Raw genomic sequence first — 22126 nt, 5'->3', positions numbered from 1 at the left:
TTAGGTAGGTTATACAGAAAGCTGAAATCACGGAAGATATCAATCTTGTTAGTCACATGGGAAATCGAGGTGAGAATAGGTCACCAACAACCAGTGTTTGTCGTATGATGAGACGAAATTGGTTCGTGGCTCATTTGCGCAGATTTTATGATGACATGCAAGTTACCCGGACGGCGCTGAGCAACATTTGGGGAGTGTCATCGTATCTAGATCAGTACTCATGATGCCAATCACTGGATTGTGCGGATGAAATTCAGTTATTTACAGAGCGCAGTCGTGAATCGTTACCACTGCTTGAGTAGTATCTGTCGCACAACACCTGTCCCAAAGTACAACAAAAACTGTCTATTGCGAAAGTTAATTTATTAGAGAACACAAATTCTCCTATACTTGAAAGCACAACGATCATGGTTATATAATATAGTAATATATGACTATGTTGTACAACAGTTATCAGCCATGTGATAATATCATAGCGCATTTTACAACATAGTCATGTAAACATGTATAATAATGTTATGTATAACCTCTGATAGCAAAAAATATATCTTAAATACATTTCCCTTATAAAACGTTGTAAACACGTGTTGGATAATGTAAATAGAAATACATAAACATGAATGTGGGCCAATCTCAATAGAAACGTGGAATGCTCAATAATTACCTAATTTTTACTATGATCCATTTCCGAAAAGTCATTTTTTGGCCAAAGATGTTACGAGGCAGTTCAGCGTAGTTGTACATCTAGCATGTGACGTTAACATCACGGCTGACGGAAAAACGGCGTGTGCGGAAGAACTGGCCAATCCTGCTGATGAATTTCCTGACGCTGGACCGCCGGCGTGGATACAAGCGACGATACTGAATCGTTGCGGTAGGCGATGATCTGAGGTGAAGGCAGAAGCTGCCGCTGCTGCTACTGCTGCAGCTGATGGAGCTCGTCTCCAAGCCACTGTCAGTGTCGCCAGGGTACACGTATCTGAAACCAGCGTCTCCCGTAGCCCCCTTGTCCCTGGCACAAGGTGTGGGGTACCCATACCCAACCCTGACACTTGTTTTCGCCAGGCAGCGATGAAGGGGCGTGTCAGAGAGCGAAGAAGAACTGGATGAAGTGGAGGACGTCCCATCAGTTGATGTTAGCAGACAGCGGATATCGTCTGCTGATGCCATGCCGCACATGTCATGTAACTGGCCTTTCAGTCTTCTCAGGTCACCCAGTGCTTTGTGGATCGTGGCGTTAGTGGCCTTTCTGTGGAACAGTGTGCGGAGCAGACGAGTTTCCTCCAGAGACGGGTGCAACATGTATGTGACAGCGCGCCGGTCATCAGACACCCAAGGGGAGATAAACGCTGACTCTCTGCGGAGAGCAGAAGGGCGGATCTTGGCCCTCACTGAAGGTGCTGGTGGGTCCATCTGCACCACAGGACGTGAAGGGCGTGGCTTGAATAAAACACAGAGTATTAAAACTTCCATGTGTAGTCGAAAACAAATGTTCTTATGTTTCACGAATACAAAACAACACAATGAACAGATATCATCTTAATCTTGTATCACTCAAAAGACAAGAAAAAGAAACCGCTAGTTCAACTTCTAACTTAGCCTATATCGACTTCATCCTCATTTAAGGCAACACTCAGATATGCACCAGTCGCCCCATGCGCCGAATCAAACGAACGTGATGATCCTTTTAGAGAAGCCATTAAGTTCATAGAACACTTAAAAATGCTTTACCCATTTGTACAGTGTTCCCAGAAATTATTGAGAAAATCTTTGTTTTTTTTCTAACGATGCTAAGAATGGAAAAAGGGCTTTCACTATGCACTAAACATACTAAATAAGGGAGACAACTCTTGAAGGCTTAGAAGGCAGCTCATTACGTCAAGAGTTATCTCCCTTGTCTGAGCAGACGGCTTCCTGTGTTGACATGGTAGAATTTACAGCAAGAGAGAAAAGAAAGCTCATTCTAGATGATTTTGAAAGGGGTGAGGCTGATACTAAAGTGTTAGCTTGTAGACATGGTATTCCTCTGTCTACAGTATACAGAACTTTGAAGAATATTCAAACAGGAACCGGGATAGAGCACAAAGCAGGGGCAGGTCGGCCTAGGAAATTCAGTGTTGTGGATCGCCGAAGACTTGGGCACATTGTGAGTAGGGGCAAATTGAAAAGTGTTGAGAACATCAGAAATGAAATGATTAGCAGAGGAAGTCCTCAGGTATGCAATGAAACAGTTAGGCAGGAATTACAGAGACTTAACTGGGTGAAAAAACGTGGAATTCCCTCGCCGTTGATGAAAGATGCACAAAAGGAAAATCGTTTAAACTGGTGTCGGGCTCATGAAAATCAAGATTGGGATAATGTTTTCTTTTCGGATGAAAGTTCTGTTTGGCTTTTCCCTAATTGTGTGAAAATTTGGACCAAAGATACTGTCAAACCTATCTACCAGCGACCAAAACATAGCCCGAAGTTTCACATGTGGGGTGGCATATCGGCTCGCGGAGTGACGACATTGTGTGTTTTCACGGGAAACTTGACAAAAGAAAGATACGTTGACATTCTAAATGGTCACCTTCTTCCGACAGCACAAATATTGTATGAAGATGATTGGATTTTCCAGCATGATAATGACCCAAAACACACTGCGCGCTACACAAAACAGTGGTTGTCGGGCGAAAATGTTCAAGTTTTAGACTGGCCCAGTTACAGCCCAGACCTAAACCCAATTGAGAATGTGTGGGGAGTCATGAAGGACAGAGTAAACCAAAAGGGACTGAGAAATATTGAAGATATGAAGGCCGAGGTGGTCCAATATTGGGATACCCTGTCACACGATTACCTACAAACTTTGATGGGTAGTGTGCCTAGGCGTATTCAGGCATGCATTGCTGAGCGAGGAGGTCTAACAAAGTACTAAAACAAGACTGAGACTGTAAAAGGATGATGTTTTAACATGTTTATGTAAGTAAAACGCCAGAAGTTTAATTAAAACGTAATGAGTTACATGACGCAACATGATTCTCAATAATTTCTGGGAATACTATAAAAGGGTAACTTGGTGATTCATGCTCACCACAGTGACCTCACAAACCACAATCTTGATAGTCGTAATGTAAATTAAAATGTCTTTACGTGGTATAACAGCTTACATGGACAGAACCGCGCGTTTCCTGCAGGCGGTCTATAAATAAGGCGCGCATCCAGAAGGGGACTCCATGATCACGCACGCACGCACGCACGCACGCACACAAACACCTCTTAAATCCTAGATCCACACCTGAAACTTTTCCATCTGGAAAAACCTTTCACAAAGCACTACGGCCAGTAGCGTACCTGCCATTAGGCACTTGAGGCACATGCCTACACTATTATTTACATGCCGCTCGTTTGATACCAGATCATTCACTCGTATAATAAAAGTGGTATTGCATGGAAGGACGTTTAGTATCCTCCATATATACAACAAGCAGAAGTAGCTGAAACAACATCACCGATATAAATGAAGTGTTCCCCTATCTGTTGAGCGGTCACCGTGACGTAACATGAATATTGCTTACTGCAACACTAAACAACATTCTAACATTTTAACTCAAACGGGTCCCATTGAACGAAGCACGTGATCCCAGCTGATGCAGTACTGACCGGATATGGAGGTTTGAGCTTGTCGTCTGAAATCGCCTGCAGCGCACAGTATCCCCTCATGTCTTTCCACGCTGTCAACACAAATACAACAGTTTATGTCATTCTTAAAACAGCATACTTGTACTCATCAGGGAGTCGAAACAGGACCTTGGGCATGATAAGCGATCACTTTAACCACGACACTATCCCCTAGTTCCTGTACATTAGGATGTTTTAACACATCTTCATAAGGTATTCAGGGGAGAGCATGTTTAAAAACAGACATATCCCCACCAGCTACATGAACCTTGGGGACATATACCAGGTCCACCAGTTTAAGTAAACTTAGTCTCAGTACTTTTCGTTACACTCCACCACTGAGTCTAACAAAACCTTATGGAAGGTCGTGTCAGGTAACCTTTAAGATTGACCAATCAGAACATGCCTTACCAAATCGCGAAAGTGGACATTCGCACATACCTTTTGAACTTTTTATCTCGAAAAGGTTCATACCCGAACGATACCGAATGCTATTTAGCTTACGCTCGCTTCCAGGTGATGCACACGGCTTACGTACAACCATGACAACGGTGAGTAAACAGTCGCTGAAAATGGTGTTTTGGGCAATATTCAAGGATGTCATCTTGCGGAAATATTAGCTAATGGTAACCATGTCAACAGAAATCCCAAAGCGTATATACTGCTGGTCAAATAATTGTGTTATATGCGGATTTTTGTTTGTGGAGAGATCTGTGTCAGTGACGTGAATATTTTGAAAGTACCTCCGATCCCCAAATAGTAGCTGTTGTCTGGTTAAATCTATTTAACCGTATTGCGTTTGATTGGATGGTCATTGGTCGCTCAAAGGTTACCTGACGCGACCTTCTACTAGGTTTTGTTAAATTCAGTGGTGGAGTGTAACGAAATACACTGGGACTAAGTTTACTTAGACTGCCAGGTCCACTAAACGTATTTTCTGCGCATGGTCAGACGGGTATAGGATTAGGTCAGCTTAGGGGTTTCTCTGAACCTTGCGGGTTTTCATTTCGTCTTGCCAGCGAAGACTCCTACATACATCAACCGGAAGTAGAGTTCACTGTTAGCCTTACTGTTCAGTTCAGCTCAACCTGATGAGGGGGCTGGGATAAGTCCCGAAACGTCGTGAAAATAAACTCAAGAAGTTGCTATCCATAAAAGTTGTCCTGCATGGAAGTAGATTAAACAATGGAACCGGTATAAGTAGAGTGCATGCATGGATCCTAGTTCGATTTACACCATCCCTCTGGCAATGTTAGATAATCTAGCCATAAATCAAAATAACATATACACTGAGACTGAAAATAGTATTAGGTTTGAATATACTCTGAGTAGCATAAATACAGAATCTAACTGCCAAATACAGAGGCGTCCAGTAATGAATGTCGCCATCAGGATTATGAACGGCTACTGACATTTGACATTTTGTAAACATTTCAGTGGACTGACGTTAAGTTTTCATTTCTGTCACAAACGATGTGGCGCATCAATCAGTCTCATTCAATATGATCGCAACAATCCCGATTGTCTCGTTTCACCCGGAAAATGAAGCAACTCTCTATTATCGATATCGTGGTATTACTATTTTCTCACTCCGGCACGCGGTACTAGCAAATGTGAAAGTGTGAAACGTTTACTGAGACAAGTAACCAATCTAAATAGTTTTATTATTAAAAATTATCTATAGGGATTTTATTCAGATTAGTAATATGTTTTCAACAAAAACATCTGCCGAAATTTCTTTTCGTTTGGATACAAGGTAAAAATAACGTCACGAAATATTGGGGTTTTTTTCGCCGTCATAAAACATTCCATGCGATTAGCTGCCGTGTGCAGAGTGAAGTTGCATAATATATTTTTAGAATGGAAAATATGCAAATGATCTTCCATCTGTAACAGGATTAGTCTTGACGAAGTGTTGATTAATGGGATGTAATGCTAGATGCTAGATGTAATGCTAGGCAGTACATTCGGGGTCATACTACTTTCAAAATATTCCAGAAAGTACTGAAATGACGATTACGTAAATATTTCCAAGATTAGACATGGATTTCCAATGAAATAAATGACTTTTTCAAGAGCGATGAATAAAAACAGCCGATACGGGGCGTCTTCTTGTTTTCCCGATGTTTTCGTGTGGCGAGATGATAGAGAGTGCCAGTATACGTTCTCTAAACCGAAAACAGAGTACGTTTATCTCCCATTTTCACAGTCTTACATTTTTCATTTATACTCTGTAGATCTACATAGCACATCCTCGTTACTTCTCCCCCAAATCTCCAGGATAATTTTTTCTTTAGATGAAGCAACACAGAAAATTGTTGGCATTTACTGATAACAAACATGCAAGCACTGTTCGGCAACAATGGTACCAAACACATTCAACTACAGTTTATATATGTTTGGGAATAAAGTGGTAAAGGGATACTCACCGACAAGCGGTTCTTTCATCCCGGATGGGCTGTGATGTATAGTGGGCACAACCAGCTTCTGGGTCTTTGCCGCCCAGTGTATGGGAGAATGATACTATCAGTGACGTCATAAACAGTCAAACGTGAAAACTGAGATGACGTTTACAAGTGACGTCATAGTTCCGAATCGGCGTCAAACCCTGAACCGCATGTGTGCTGTTCTCCACGCTCTACCCGTAACACCTGGGAAGCGGTGAAAAAAGTCAGAGTAGAAATGCCGAGAGTAAAAAGTTTCAGATATTTGCGCTCTGATTCAGCAATTCCCATTGTGAAGTGAGATGTAAAGTCATGTTTCTTTAGCAAGAACAAACCGAGAGTCATAGCATACAAAGATGTTGTAACAATCACTGATGCAAATCTACAAGATATCCTAAATATATCACGTCAAACAACCACAGAAAGGTTAACCCAAAACTAAGGCATAACTGTTTCACACGAGAATCAGAATATTCATGTGAGAATTAGTTGAGGATAAGGACAATATATTTCCGTGATGCTTTGTTTATGTGGGACGAAAACTATTCGAACCGAAAAATTATTACAAATAACAGGAAATTATATGTGTTAGTTGTTAACACCTCACTCAGCAATCTTCCAACTCTGTGGCTGTATCTTAAGCCAGTCTGACCACCCGATCCAGTGAATCCTGGTTCGATTTCTCCCACATGGGTACAGAATGTGAGGCCCATTTCTGTGTACATTGCCCTCACATTGCTGTCATATGGTTAAAAGCTGCCTAAAACTAAACTCACTTACTCACTCTGATGGCCAGCAGATAATACCACCTCCAGCGGTTGACATAATGAGCCTCAGGTAACACTATCAAACATACTAACCAGTGTGGTCAACACTTATCTGCAATCAACCATAATCTACAAAACAAGTGCTGAGACCGTTATTGTGAAATTACATAACACAGAATAGTGTTGTCTGTTCAGACTACAACTAAATAAAGCACCAAAAACAGAATTCACTTTTTTATTGATTGGTCAGAAAACATATATTTAGAATAACAGCTATTAACATATATTATCTCCCGACATTCAACAACTCAACTGGCAATAACAGAGATATAAACATTACAAACACAACAAAATCAAGGTATAACCACAGGCTGACAGCCTCTCAGTAATTACAATTGTTTGTGTCCCTTCCCCAAGGTAAAGCATGTTTCATTATACACAAATATTGCTTACTCAAGTGGTATGTCTGGCTGGACAAGTCAAAGTGATTCAAATGTTTTGGACCTTGACCACTTTGAGCAGGGCATGCGAATGATCCTGATGATGGACTATGATTAGGGCATTGGATCCCGACTCAGTCACTAGCCATAACTTCACAAAGCAAGTTGCAGTCTCTTGTCTCAGATACCTGTTTTCTCAAGTTCAGATACCCTGGTTGATCTGACCCACTTGGAACATCAGACACAGACTCACCTGATCTAATGAAGACTGAACACTAAGCTGGACCTCAAGACTATAGCCTCGTCCATGATGAACCCAAAAGGACCTGTTAGAGATAATTCGCTTTGAAGCATATATACAGGCCCTGTTGATCATGAACTTTCCCAATCACTGGGAGTGACTGTGAATGGCAAGTATTCAAGTATGGGTCGTTGAAAAAATATACACTGAACTGCAAAAGAAACATAATTTTCGAAAACATGAAATCTCATAAAAGTAAGATGTCATGTTTATGTCTTCTATTTAAAAAACTTGACAACATGCCAGGGCCCACTTGCACAAAGTGATCTTAGCACTACGACTATCTTAAGCCTAATACTGAAGAATGGGAATAACAATCATTGTAGCCCTAGGATCACTTTGTGCAAGGGGGCCCAGAACTGTGTCTTTTGTTGGTCAGTATATAATTAGATTCATTCCGTTCGTTTATACGAAAGAAAACCAATTTCCAAATTCCCCACTCCAAAAATACTATAACACATAATGCAAAGCAGATACAAAGTCACATACAATTTTGTCGCATACTAAAAACTGAACTAGAGCAAACAATTTTTAATCACTCTGGATTTTCCTTGCATCTCTGTCAGACAGGAATAAAATGGGTGATTCTAGTCACATTAAGTGTCGTTATGAGGCTTTAGAACAATTCTAATATTCTGGTGCCATAAACCAAATAACAAAACAATAACACCAAATCAGAATGGTGTTGTTAACAGTGTGGTCCCGGGTGCACCAACATCCATCCAACAATTGTTGATCAACATTTGATGATTTTTTTTTTTCTCTCCTGCCTTAAAGGTTTCTGAAGACATAAAACAAGAAATAAAACTGGTCTGGCCTTAATAGTATTAATACTGCATAGGCTACAACTTGTCTCATGTAAGAGGTGGTCAAGATGACTGAAGTGGACATATCACCCACTCAGGGCCATAACTCCAGAACTGCCAGAATATCATCACGTGATCATGTGACACATGCTATCAAAAAAACATTGATTATATGTAACCTGGAAACTCAGATTCCTTTACATAATTCTTAATGTACACAACACTGATTCACAATTACTGATTTATTCTGGGAATGTGCAGATAACACAGCACAATATACGATCATAATTCCAAATTGAGAAAATAATTTATTAGTGTTACAATGAAAATGACTGTGTGTGATTAGGGGAATAGTTACTGTACATGTCTGATGAATGACTGAATATTTGAAAATAAAATGTTAATGTGAAATACTGACAATTACCATCACAATATGTAATCAGCCAATGTATGAAGACACAAGACTTGGTAAACATTGATGGATGCACACTCCTATTGCCATCAGTGCTTGAGCACAAATCAGAACTTGAGAACATAATTAGCAGAGGGACACACAATCTTTTTGCAGGCATTCTATGTGCACTTGGGCATACATCCATTTGTAGGCTTAGTATGAGCATTTACATGTACCATCTGTTTGCAGGCATACTATGAGTACTTGTGCATGCTGTCACCCTCAGGGTACCTGTTTTGCTGGGAGGGGTAGAAGTACTGTAATGGGGGAGGAACAAATGTCTGGGCAGCTCGACGCTCTACCGTCTGATCCATGATGGCTGCCAGTCCTTCCTGCATCAGAACCATCTCACCACTCTCCCTTGTGAACACAGATGAGTAGGAGCGCCGTGAATCCATGTGTGGTGGAATTGGGTCATTGACTATCTGGTGCTGAGAGTCGAGGCCCTCCACAGTGTATGGCTTCTTCACTGTACATGAGTCCATGTGAGCATAATGAACTGGGTCAGCTGCTGGTAGCATCAGTGGCTGGCCTTGAGACGTCAGTGGCGGATGACCTGGAGTCAAACCTACAGGTGGCCCTTCAGTTCCATTAGCAGGATGTGATGATGGTCCTGAAAGAGGGCTTTGTTGAAGTCCCTGTGGCGGTCCATGAGGAAGCCCAGAACTAATTCCAATTGGAATTGGTCCTGCACCTGTTGTATCATCTGATCTCATCTCATACCCTGATGATGTTGGAATCACAGACTTTCTTATACTTTCTATAGATTGAGCATATTCTTGTAAAACCTGGTCATGGCTATCTGCAATACTGGTGGATGGAAGACTGAGTCCTAATGTCTTAGACTCTATGGTTCCTGATTCAAATTCATGAACATTTGTGACTTGATTTGGGTCAATACTGACAGCAATACGAGGTGATGCTCGTTTCTTGTTAATGTTCTTGTGTCTGGCCTCATGTCTGCGAACTTCCTTCTTGTTGATGAAGCCTTTACCACATACAGAACACTTGATGAGTGTTTCAGGATTATGTCTCTTCATGTGGTCCGCAAGGAACGCCGACTTGGCGAAAGCCTTCCCACAGACATCACAGCCATAGGGTCGTTCACCACTGTGGTAGCCCATGTGACTCTTCAGGTCCTTGTTGTTAGGGAAGCCTCGGTTACACAACTCACAGTAGATCAAGATCGTCTTGCAAAATTTACGCTGATGCAGCTTAAAGTAGGTTGGGTCTGCAAAAGAATCTCCACACATGTGACACTGAAGAAGGTTCTTGCCTGTATGGGTTTTCTTGTGAATTTCCAAATAGTACACATTCCGATATTTCTTTCCACATATGTCACAGTCATGTCCTGTGTAACCTTCATGCATTAACTTGTGAACCTTCAGTGCCTTGCCAGTTGTGAAGCGTTTACCACACACTTCACAGATAAAGTTTTTGAGACCAAGATGTATCTTCTTGTGGTTGTGCATTTGGAGGCTTGAGGCAAACTCCTTGTGGCAAATGTCACACTGATAGGGTTTCAGGTTACTGTGGACCACCATGTGTTTAGGAACGGACGTCTTGTATGCAAAACCCTTTCCACAGATTTCACATAGGTAAGGCTTCTCGCCAGTGTGGACTCTTCTGTGATTGGTCAGATCACCCGGGTTGATGAAACTCTTTTGACAGTATTCACATTTATAGGGTTTGTCAATGATATGAGTTTTCAGATGACTCTTTAACCTATTTGCACTGACCAAAGCTTTACCACACACCTTACAAACATAGGACTTGATACCGCTGTGGATGTTCTGATGATCTTTCAGAGACTTGCCTGACTGGAAAATCTTGTCACATATCTCACACTTGTATATGTCATCATCATGGGAAGCTTTGTGCCGTTTCAGAAGTGTCAGACTTGAGAAACATTGTCCACAGTTCTTGCAGGTGAAGGGTTTGCCTGTCTCACCTTTGTGTATCTCCTGATGCAGCTCAAAGCTCAACTCGTCCTTGAAGGTGATACCACAGTACATGCAACGATAGGGTTTGCCATTTCGGTGTAGTCGAAGATGGTTCTTGAGAAGGGAACTCTTGATGAAACTTTTCGGGCATAAGGAACATTTGTACTGCTGGTCAGCTGACCTTGTCTTCTCATTTCCCTTGTGGTCAGTGAAAACGTGTGAACGAAGGTCTTCTTCGTCTGTGAATCCCATCCGGCATACTTTACAGATGTGTACAGGAATGTTGCTGTGATAGTTGAGGGTGTGTCGCTTCAGTGCTTTGATTCTACTGAACAGTTTCCCACACTCCTTACACTGGAACACCTTCTCCCCAGAGTGTTCCCTCACATGGACTGCCAGGTCACTCCTGTCCAAGAAACTCTTATCACAATGCTCACATTTGAAACATTTCTGTCCTGCATGACTTCGCATGTGCTTCTGGAGACTACTCCTTGAATCAAACACTTCGCTGCACACATCACATGTCAGGTTCTGCACATGTAACACAGAGTGACTCGACAACTGGATTTCGGAATCAAACTTCTCATGGCATTTACCACATTGTATCTCCTTCCCACTTTTGACTTGTTCCCCACTATCATCATCAATGATACTGTCACCACATGGACTATTATCAACTTCATCACCTGCACATTCCTCACCTGAACAGGTAATATTTCCCATAACAGCATCTTTAGGAACAACTTTGATCTCAGGGACCGCTGATGCTCGTCCCAGATCTGCAGGTTCATCCTTTGCTGTGGAGTCCTTGAATGTTGCTGTCTGACCTCTGTCTGACCCTGACTCAGAATCACGAGCTACGTATGAAACATTACATTGTGAACACTCATGTGCTCTTTCCTCAGCAAAGATGCTAAATCTGATTTCTGTCCTGTGCGATTTGACACTGTTTCCACACTTTCCATACACATCAGTGTCATAGACGTTGAGTTCTGCATCCTCACAAAGGAACAGTTTCTCACGCAGTTTGTCAAGCCCGAGACTTGCTGTCAGGGGGGAGAACTTGACATGGAGATCCACAGAATCAGCGGTACAATATGTTTTAACAAAGTGACACCGCAAAGCAACTATTCTGCTCCCCTCATTGGCTGTATCCATACTTATATGGCTGATGGACTTTCACATTTAGAAGAAACTGTCATGTTTGCATATTGTAGGAGATGTTCTTTCTCCATTGATTGTATCTGAAAAGAGAAATATAGTACTAATAGATTTGTGTAAGAACATGTCAAACTGAAAGCAATGTTGGAATACTAGAATAGTCTGACTTTGGTTTGAGTGAGTTGGTGAGTGAGTGAGTGAGTGAGTGAGTGAGTGAGTGAGTGAGTGAGAGTGAGTGAGTGAGTGAGTGAGTGAGTGAGTGAGTGAGTGAGTGAGTGAGTGAGTGAGTGAGTGAGCGCTTTCCAGAGCTTCATGTAATGCAAAAGCACATTCTAAACTGACCAGTGTTAGCCAGAGGCAGCAGCAAATGTCTTAAGTTACCCATATCATAATATTTATTCTTGTTATAATTTCAGTGGGAACCACATGATCAGACGCTGTCACTTGGTTGATTGCACAGGCATATCATAGCGCAAATGGGTTTGCACAGCGTGGAGAAAATGACCAGTCTTCTTTTATGCGAACAAAGGTTGGCAACATACTTTCCTCGCTTTGGTCGAAAAACATTTTTCCCCCATCAAAGGTATTCACCCACTTCTTCACTAGGTTGTGCTCTCCAATCCCATGTTGAACAATTACGTCCAATATTTTTTATTCAACATTTTAAGTGCAACTCGAATATCAGACCATTCTTCATATCCATTCCCCCTTCCATTTTCTGGTTCAACGGAGTGAAGGAACAGGAGCGTATTATTTTATATGGAATACTTAGAATTATCCTGCTTCATTTGGACATTATGCCTGAAGTGTTTTTATGTAGCATAAATGTTACGAAAATTCTAACAATAGAGATGACAGATAAGACAAATAAATTCCAACAGGTTCATTATAAAATTATCTATATGGTATTTCTTTTTTATTTCTGGTTATTTCTTGTTCCGTCACTCCATTCAGCCAGAAGCTGGCAGGGGTAATGGAGGCTAGGAACAATCTCAATACCAGGAGTGGCACTTAAAATGTTGAATAAAACATATTTCACATGAGTAATTACTTAACATGGGGTAGGAAAGCTGAGAACACAACGTAAGTGAGGAAATGGGAGTGTACCTTTGATGGTGGCAATATTTTATTTTGACATGAAAAATATTTTTCAATCTGAGGCGAGGGAAGTATTTTGCAAACCTTTGCTCACTTCGCTCGCATGTAAGAAGAAAATTTTCTCTATGCTGTGCAACCTATTTGATTGTGGTTGATTGTCATTGTTTTCTGGTAAGATGATTTCAGATCTAAAACCTGATTTCCTATTACCTGGCATTACCTAGCTGCTCACTGTAGGTCTTAAGACTTGAGTACAACATGAATCATTTGTAATTGTTTACCACTGACCTGGCAAAAACTGTTGGCATACACAATCACAGGGAGGATGCCAAAACCACCAGCGTACACTCAAGCAATTAATACTTGGAAGGAACGTGAGCAAAACAGACAGTAATGTGAACACTAAAAGCTTGTTTTGTAACCATGTAAGTTTGTCACTTTCATTAAACAATTCAATATATTTAGTCATCACCAATACAGGTTTGCTTGGCAGTGTAATGAGGCAAGAGAGTTATCCCCCTTGCGAGTACTCTCGGGTGGTAGAGACCTGGTTGCGCTGACGAGCGCGTGTTCTGCTTGAGTTGGAATTAAATCAGAACTTAGAGTTCTTACGTGTCCTGTTGATTCACAAGTGGTATACTCGGACCTCGTTGTATCGCGGTATTCATGGTATCGCGGCAAATCGGTATTTCCATATTTGCGCGCTAGACGTGGCTCTTAGAAGCAATTTTGTGTGTAAATCAACAGCCTACCGTCAGTGGTTTGTTTACTTTTTCTAAACCGACGGCATGCATCGAATCTCTGTAAGCATTATCCAGCAGAATTATTAACCCTTTCAAATCTGGAAATTTGTCTGACCCCCATCTATGAAATACCTGCTGTAATATTTATGTTTCATATGACCCTTCCCACTCCATCAGAACTAAGTCGTCTGCATATACTTGTTGCCAAAAATATAGTGGAAGTGATGTCATGAGCTATATTTATCTCCTGCGGAATGAAGTATTTTGTTTACCGCAATACAATGGAGTTCTCTCTTTCGGTAGATATTAACAGGCTCCGTTCATATGATGGCTTTAGCTGAAACACTGAACGTGGTTGACAGGTCAGGCGGTAGCGCGCCTGAATAATGCATGAAACTACTCTTTCATTATGGCGAATGCTCAGATGGCACTGACAGAGTGGTGTCTTACCAAGGCAGAGACAGAGACTTCGTTTGAAAGTTGGAGGCAAAACCTCTTGTATACTTTATCACTTGATGCACACTTCGCTCCATTTTCATCGACGGGGCTACATGGCTGAAAAAGACGCGGACAACTCCCCTCAGAGATATGACGATGTCCAACAAGTCCAAAGGTGAACTGCACAACAAAAAGTAAGCAGTTTAGAACTAATGCTTGGTCAAATTGCCAATTTCTGCCCTATCATCCTGAGAAATACTATTATCAAGCACTCTACGTCCATTAGAGGTTGTATATGGCACGCCATACGCCTTCACTTTGGATTTCAGGTCACTGGTGGCCATTTCCTCGATTTCACAGACATTAAGCTTGAGCCCAATGAGAGACCTGAAGATTTATATCAGAGACTCATGATTCCCGCCAGATCACGATCACAGGTACATGCTCAAGGCCAGGCAAATAGTGAATATCCTTGATGCCTCCGAAGAGGCTTGCATCGATCCCGGTTACACACTGGACAGTGTGGATGCTGAAGAACCCCCTGCAGATTCTCTTTCAACACATCGAGTTCAGGTTCGACAATCTCCACACATGGACACCTTCTGTGGTCACATGACTGCTCGTCTGAAAATAGATAGTGGAGCCACCGGAAACCTGATCCATGGCGACATATCTTGGTGCTGCTATCAAAAAGAGCTCCCAGTCAGCTCATCAGGCGGATGGTTCATCACCCCTTAAGGTTGATGGAAAGACAAGCATACTTCTATGGCAACGAGGAATTCAGTTTCAATGGTCGTGTAGTGGAGAACCTTGATGTGGATATTCTCGCAGGAATACCATTTATGGAGGCCAGTGATATAGCTATACGTCCTGCAAAGAGGCAAATCATACTTGGTGATGGCATGACATACACGTATGGCTGAGGAAAACCATTAGACAAGCATACTGTTAGAAGAGCCTGTGTGCTCAGAGCCCCAAACAACTCTGCTACCATATGGCCTGGGGAGTTTATCGAGATACTGTTTCAGATAGTTATGCCTCATCAGATGACATGTTTGCCATTGAACCCCGACTTGATACCCGTTCAGGAGCATCTCCTGTGTCACCAACGTGATGTCCTTTCGAGTGTCTCATGCAAACTACAAATTGCTAATCTGGCAGATACGCCACAAACACACAAGAAGCATGAGTATTTTCGTCAGATACGTCCAGTATTCATTCGAGAAGTTCCTGTTACCGACCTTTCAGAGGTATCTGAACAGACACCCAGTGCATCCCCTCAAACTAAGGAAAAGAATTTCTCCGTATAGACCTAGACAACATACTACCAGCGGCCACTAGATCACAGTTTGCATTACTTCTCACAGAATTTGACGAGGTTTTTTGACCCACACACTGAGGGGTGTAATGGAGCATCAGGACCATTTGAAGTCTTCATTAACATGGGTCCAGTACAATCTCCTCAACGAAAAGGCAGAGTGCCACAGTATTCAAGAGACAAACTCTTCAACAGAAGTCTAATGAACTAGAGGATATGGGGGTGTTCCTTCAACCAGAGGATGTGGAATATGTCAATCCCTCCTTCTTGGTCAAGAAGTCAAGTGGTGGTTACAGACTGATGACTGCATTCTCTGATGTTGGCCGATACAGTAAGCCACAACCCGCATTCATGCCGAATGTGGACTCAACTCTCTGACAAATCGCCAAATACCGGTATCTGATATCCACAAACTTAACAAATGCCTTTTACCAGATTCCACTAGCCAAGGAATCCATGAAGTACTGAGACTTAGTAACTCCATTTCAGAGTGTTAGGGTGTATGCTAGATCAGCCATGGGAATGCCAGGATCAGAGACAGCTTTAGAATAGCTTATGTGCCATGTGTTAGGAGATCTACTGGAAGAAGGGATTGTTGCCAAACTTGCTGACAACCTTTATTGTGGAGGTGATACACCTGAGGACCTTTTCAATTGGCGCCGCGTGCTAGAGGTACTCAAGCACAACAACATACAACATACGACGGTCATTTTGCACACATCAGCTACCTTCTTAGGCTGGCACTGGCACCAGGGCTCCATCCGAGCAAGCCCTCACCGCATTTCTACTCTGACTTCATGTCCACCTCCAGTAACAGTGCATGGACTACGATCGTTTATTGGCGCCTACATGGTCCTGTCTCGTGTGATACCTGGTTGTTCCACCTTCTTGCCCCACTTGATTCAGCTGCCGGACACCAATCAAAGGATAGGTTACTATGGTCCAACCAGCTACTTGCAGCTTTTAAGACAGCACAGGAAGGCTTATCCTGAAACAGGTCAATAGTTCTCCCATGTCGTGAGGATCAATTATGGATAGTCACTGATGGTGCAGTCAGAAAGCCAGGAATCGGTGCTACTATGTACATTCACTGCACATAGCCGGTTTCTTTAGTGCCAAGCTCCGCAGGCAACAGGTTGCCTGGCTACCCTGTGAGATAGAAGCACTGACCATTGCCGTTACTACCAAGCACTTCAGTCCTTTCATCATCCTAACTAACTGAAAGCATCTTGACCGACAGCAGACCCTGCGTGTTGGCTTTTGAGAAATTATGTACAGGAGAGTTTTCCGCCAGTCCATGTGTCTCCACCTTCTTGACAACTGTCAGTTGGTACCAGGCTACAGTTCAACACCTTGCTGGATTGGCCAATGCCCCATCAGATTTTGCAAGCAGAGATGCACCAGATTGTATCGATCCATCTTGCCAGATTTGCTCCTTTATTGAGCGCACCGAGGCCTCAGTTGTCAGACAAGTCTCCATTTCTGACATCTTGAATGGCACTAGTCGACTTACTTTTACCAGTAGGCAAGCTTGGCACTCCCTACAGGAGGAGTGCTCAGATCTTAGACAAACTCATGCTCATCTTCTCCAAGGTACAAGACACTCGAAAAAGTTGACAGATATCAAAGACGTCAAGCGATACTTGAATGCAGCAACCATCTCCAATGTTGGCTTACTTGTGGTCCGATGGACACACCCACTCCGTCAAACACGGGAGTGTATTGTCATTCCGAGACAGGTTCTCGATGGACCTATCACTGCTTTGCATATTCAGTTGGATCATCCCTCAGCTCACCAGTTCAAGCAAGTATGTCACAGATACTTCTTCTCTCTGGATTTAGACAAGTCAATTGAGAATGTCACAAAATCCTGCCATCAGTGTGCCTCTTTGAGGAAGACACCACACGCTGTGGTAGATCAAAGCACCAGTGATCCTCCTGAAAGTGTTGGTTTGACATTTGCATCAGATGTCATGTGACGTGAATGCCAGTTTATTTTTGTCATCCGGGAATGTGTTACATCCTACACTGCGGCTTGCAGCTCAGCCCTTTGCGATGCTTTGATACGCCTTTGTTCTGTCCTCTTGATGGTCCTCATGATGTTATTCACACCGATCCTGCCCCGGGTTTCAAGAGTTTTGACAATAATGAGGTACTTCAGCATCACAGATTGTCACTTGAAATCGGCAGAGCAAAAAACAGAAACAAGAACCCTCTTGCTGAGAAGGCCGTACAAGAGTTGAAGGACGAGCTTTTACGTCAAGGTCCCCTACGTGGCCCAACTACTGCGACTACCCTTGCTATTGCGGTAGCTCGCTTAAACTGATGTATTCGTTCTCGGGGTTTATCATCTCGCGAGGTGTGGATGCAAAGAGATCACTTTACTCTCTGTCAGTTGCTACGTCTGACAAACAGCTGATTATGGACCAACATGTTAGTCGTACATCAAATCACAGTCACAGTGAGAAATCAAAGGTTCCTAAGGGTCATCGTCCTGTCACTGACCAGACTGAGATCGGTGACTTGGTATACCTCCACAATGATCGTAACAAAACATATGCAAGATCTTGTTATCTAGTAGTTGCCAAGGATGGCATATGGTGTAACATTCGCAAGTTTACAGGATCTCAGCTATGCAACAATTCATACAGTTAAGCTGTCAGAATGCTACATTGTGCCATCTTGTATTAAGACTTCTCAGGACAAACTCACATACGATGACACATCAGACAGTGAAGACCAACCGGGTCAACCTCTTCACCTACCTTGTACCCAACAGATTCCTCTTGAAATCCTCACTCCACCTATACAACAGCCAGGATATCTGCAGCCCAACAGTATTCAACAACCTGACTTCACTCATATATCAGAGGAAAATGTGCCTTCTGTTGACTCTGACACTCCACCAGAGGTAGTTCCCAGCCAACGAACAAGGCCCTCCCATGAACACAGATGGCCATGTTGATTTAATGACCATGTTCTGGACTTTCGAATGTTATACTTCTCTGTTTTGTTACACATGACTTTCAAGGGGCGCAGTAATGCCTGTTGTTCGGTATGGTCTGAGGACCATGTGTGGTGCATTAATTTTCATGTATGTTTTCTATATTTGTATCATGATAGTTACAAGCTCGTCATGTGCCACACCCACATCACTTCGTGCTGTATTACCTTATAGTTTATGCGACTTAAGCCTCAAAGAGGAAAAGAAAAAGACTGTCATGTCAATGCAGGTTTGCTTGGCAGTGTAATGAGGCAAGAAAATCATCCCCTTGAAATTACTCTCGGGTGGTGGAGGCATGGTTTGCGCGAATGAGTGCGTGTTCTGCTTGAGTTGGAATTAAATCAAAACGGAGAGCTCTTACATGTCCTGTTGATTCACAAGTGGTACAGTATCCCTTTACCTAAACTGACGCATCCCGTTCATGTCTTGCCTGACCAGAGTACACACAGAAACAAGACCTATTCACTGACCACAAGATGAGGGTGATAAGACAACTGGGAAACAGCAAATAAGAAAAACCCAGCAGTAAATTACAATTCTTGTCTGGGACAGAATGGGAAGTCCAGTTAACATGACTTTAGCCAAATTTGATGATGACAGAAGTTGTTTTTGTTTTTTATTTTTTGTTTTGTTTTGTTTGTTTGTTTTGGGGTTGTTTTTGTCCAGAACGTACAAATACCTTATCTCCTGCAAGCATACAAACCCATGGAAAGGAATTTGTGTTTTTAAACAACCATGATTTCAAAGAGGATATTAAATTCGCCAGCGATGATTATTAATTCATATTCCAAGGGAACAGGTGCATTCTTTGCACAAGTTCGTTATAAGTGTTGACTTATTTCTAAAAAGTGTGACACGTTCTGTATGGTAACACACAACGATATTAAAGTTGAAAAGAAGTCACTTGGTTCCCGACCTGGTCCGTTGGTTGAGCTTGGTTACCAGGCCAAACGGAATCCATTACAACACGCACGGGTCATGTCACGAACTATCGGGACACATGTAGCGAATCAGGATATACGCTAACACATCTGAGCATGTATGCTGATAAGTACATATCTTCTTAATGGCATTTCTGAAGGCATACCTTACTTCATATCCAATGTTTTCAAAATCCACACACACCACGACAGAACTTGAGAAAACTCCATTCAAGGGGAGGGAATTCGTTGGAAGACTTAGGAGATGGAGACCACTAAATATTAGCACGGCGGCTTCGCCACAGTACTACCAGGGAGCCTATATAGAGAGTGTTATAGAGTATCCCTGGTACTACAAAGTGATTTAATCTAAACATTTTTTCTAAAATCGGTGCCATTCAAAACTCCCATGTCAGAAATGTTTTTTGTGTTAAGGTGGCAAAGAGTTGAACGATCGCAAAAATTAAGAAAATCTTTTTGATTGACAAATATGTGTTTGAACAATTTTAACTATGTTTGGATTTATATGAACAATCAGATCTGCATTGCTATGTAATAGTAACTCAGTGTTTATATTTACATTGGTAACACTGCGTAAACTTGTCATAATGGTAGACCTCTGTTGAGTATATAATTGACAGTCAAACAGCTAATGATAACATTTCCACGAGGACAACTTGGGTTATCTATTATACCAGCACGGAACATATCATAATTCAGTTGACTACACGTGTAACGCAGCTTTGTAGGGATGATATTTGTGATTCTTGGTCCAAAATGAAAGTATTGGGGAGCAGGTTTTGTGTTACAGCAATATTAGATTTACAAGAATTCTGTGACTCGCTTCTTCTCACTTCTACTGGAAATTCATTCCACATTCTAATTGTGGGTGGAAAAATGAATTATACAAAAACGTTAATCATGAGAAAGGAACTGAGACATCATCAGTTGCGAAGATTTTAGTTACTCTTAGACGCTACCTTCCCGGGAACAAGATCATTAAGTTACGATGGTGCCATATTATACTGTATTTTGTAAAAGGTTTTGTTTCTCTTACGTTCTGCTAAAGATTCCCAACCAGTTTCATAATACAGATGTCCATGATGAGTATATTTACAAATTCTTGCTGCTTCAAATTGCAGGCGTTCTAATTTATTTGCCTGATATCGAGCACATCCATCCCATACTTGACACGGTGTCTTCTGAACATTACATAAATTCTGTTCAATAAATTGGAGTTTACTTAGAGAAGATATCCTTTTTAAGTTGTTTTTCAAAGTATTATTAGTGTGGTCAGACCATTTACAGTCTTTTGAAAATGCTAATCCCAAATGTTTATGATTATAAAGTGTTTTGACACGAACCCCGCTGAAGTAGAGACTGAGTGCCTAAACATTTTATGCAAGGAGAAAATAACTGCCTCAGTTTTATCAGTTTTATCGGGACTCTCAATAAAAAATAAAACAAAGAAATGTCAGTCGTCGTCTGACATGCGTGAAAACCATTTCCGGTGTCCCCCGTGATGACATTGCAGGAAGCATTCCGCGGCAAATTTAAGCAGGGAGCCTATATAGAGAGTATCCCTGATTTAAGCAAATCCTGCACCCCACTTTTCAATATTCTGCAAAACATTCCGTGGCTAAAACATTTAGAAAAAAACAAAAACATTATACAGACCTTCATAGTTTAATTCTTAAACACAGATATAAAGTTACGTCGACAGTACACATCACATCTTGAGTGACAAACCACACACACCTTTTTCTGTGTTGGAGAATTAAACACTCGCTGAAAGTTATTTCTCTCCTCTCAGTGGTAACGTCTGGTTTCATGCAGACCATTTTATACCTGAAAGAAATCTGAAATAATTTCAGTTTTCAAAATGATCGATTTTGAGAATGTAATTGCAGTGTCAAATTCATCTAATATTATTTATAAAATGCTTAAAACTTGCCTTATGAATGAAGTATATCTTTAATCATGGTTATTTTGAAAATGTTGTCACAATAAATATGCCAATCCTTTTTTATGTGCAACTGGTGTCACCAACCCAACTTTTGACATTAGCTCTACTTTTCGCTTCGGCTGACAGTCAGTTTTCACTCAGTTTTTAAAATGAGCAAATTCCGCGGCAGAAAAGTTGCCAATTCTGCACGGATTCTGCAGGCAAGTGCGTTTTCCGCCGACCAGACGTTTTTTCTGCATGGCAAGGTAAATTTCTGCAACCGCGGAATCGCGGAATCCAGAAGGAACTGCAAGACGTAGGCGGTATCGAAAATATACAAACATCGAATTGTGCATGTGTATTTATGGATCGAAGACAACCATCAAACATACATGATGAGTCTGAATACAGCTGAAGACTGCACAAACCGGTATTGTGCCAACACCAAGCTCTGGTATCCAAAGCCAGGTCTATATATGACGGAGTGGAGAGATGCGTCAGAAAAGAACATTCATGGACGTATACTCAACGATAAAGCGTAACCTCGTTTATAGACAAATACATTTGATTTCCTCAAATATCCACTGCTGGTAAACCCATTTATGTATACCAACATGTTTATTTTGTTTATAGATGGAAACACAAGACAGATTCTAGTGAATCCCCACATGGATACAACGTGTGAAG

The 22126-nt window shown here is 41.8% G+C and overlaps 2 protein-coding genes and 1 pseudogene across 2 annotated transcripts; 1 reads left to right on the top strand and 2 right to left on the bottom strand.

Annotated features, from left to right (window-relative positions):
* Positions 1-720: 720 nt before the first annotated feature.
* LOC137273132 (uncharacterized) lies at positions 721-6167 on the bottom strand. The gene is made up of 3 exons (XM_067805601.1): positions 6087-6167; positions 3640-3710; positions 721-1440 (listed from the first exon to the last, which is right to left on the bottom strand). The coding sequence occupies exons 1-3, from the start codon at positions 6103-6105 to the stop codon at positions 745-747; spliced, it is 786 nt and encodes a 261-aa protein (XP_067661702.1). The 5' UTR covers positions 6106-6167; the 3' UTR covers positions 721-744.
* Positions 6168-7988: 1821 nt separating this feature from the next.
* Positions 7989-19742, bottom strand: LOC137273123 (zinc finger protein 665-like). Its single transcript, XM_067805590.1, has 2 exons — positions 19662-19742; positions 7989-12056 (listed from the first exon to the last, which is right to left on the bottom strand). The coding sequence occupies exon 2, from the start codon at positions 11968-11970 to the stop codon at positions 9064-9066; it is 2907 nt and encodes a 968-aa protein (XP_067661691.1). The 5' UTR covers positions 11971-12056; positions 19662-19742; the 3' UTR covers positions 7989-9063.
* On the top strand, positions 14694-18225 carry LOC137274742 (uncharacterized; annotated as a pseudogene).
* Positions 19743-22126: the final 2384 nt, after the last annotated feature.

Source organism: Haliotis asinina, chromosome 2, assembly GCF_037392515.1.
Source record: "Haliotis asinina isolate JCU_RB_2024 chromosome 2, JCU_Hal_asi_v2, whole genome shotgun sequence".
NCBI lineage: Eukaryota > Metazoa > Mollusca > Gastropoda > Lepetellida > Haliotidae > Haliotis > Haliotis asinina.
The sequence above is the reverse complement of the archived record's forward strand: the minus strand, read 5'-3'. Positions and strand labels throughout refer to the sequence as shown.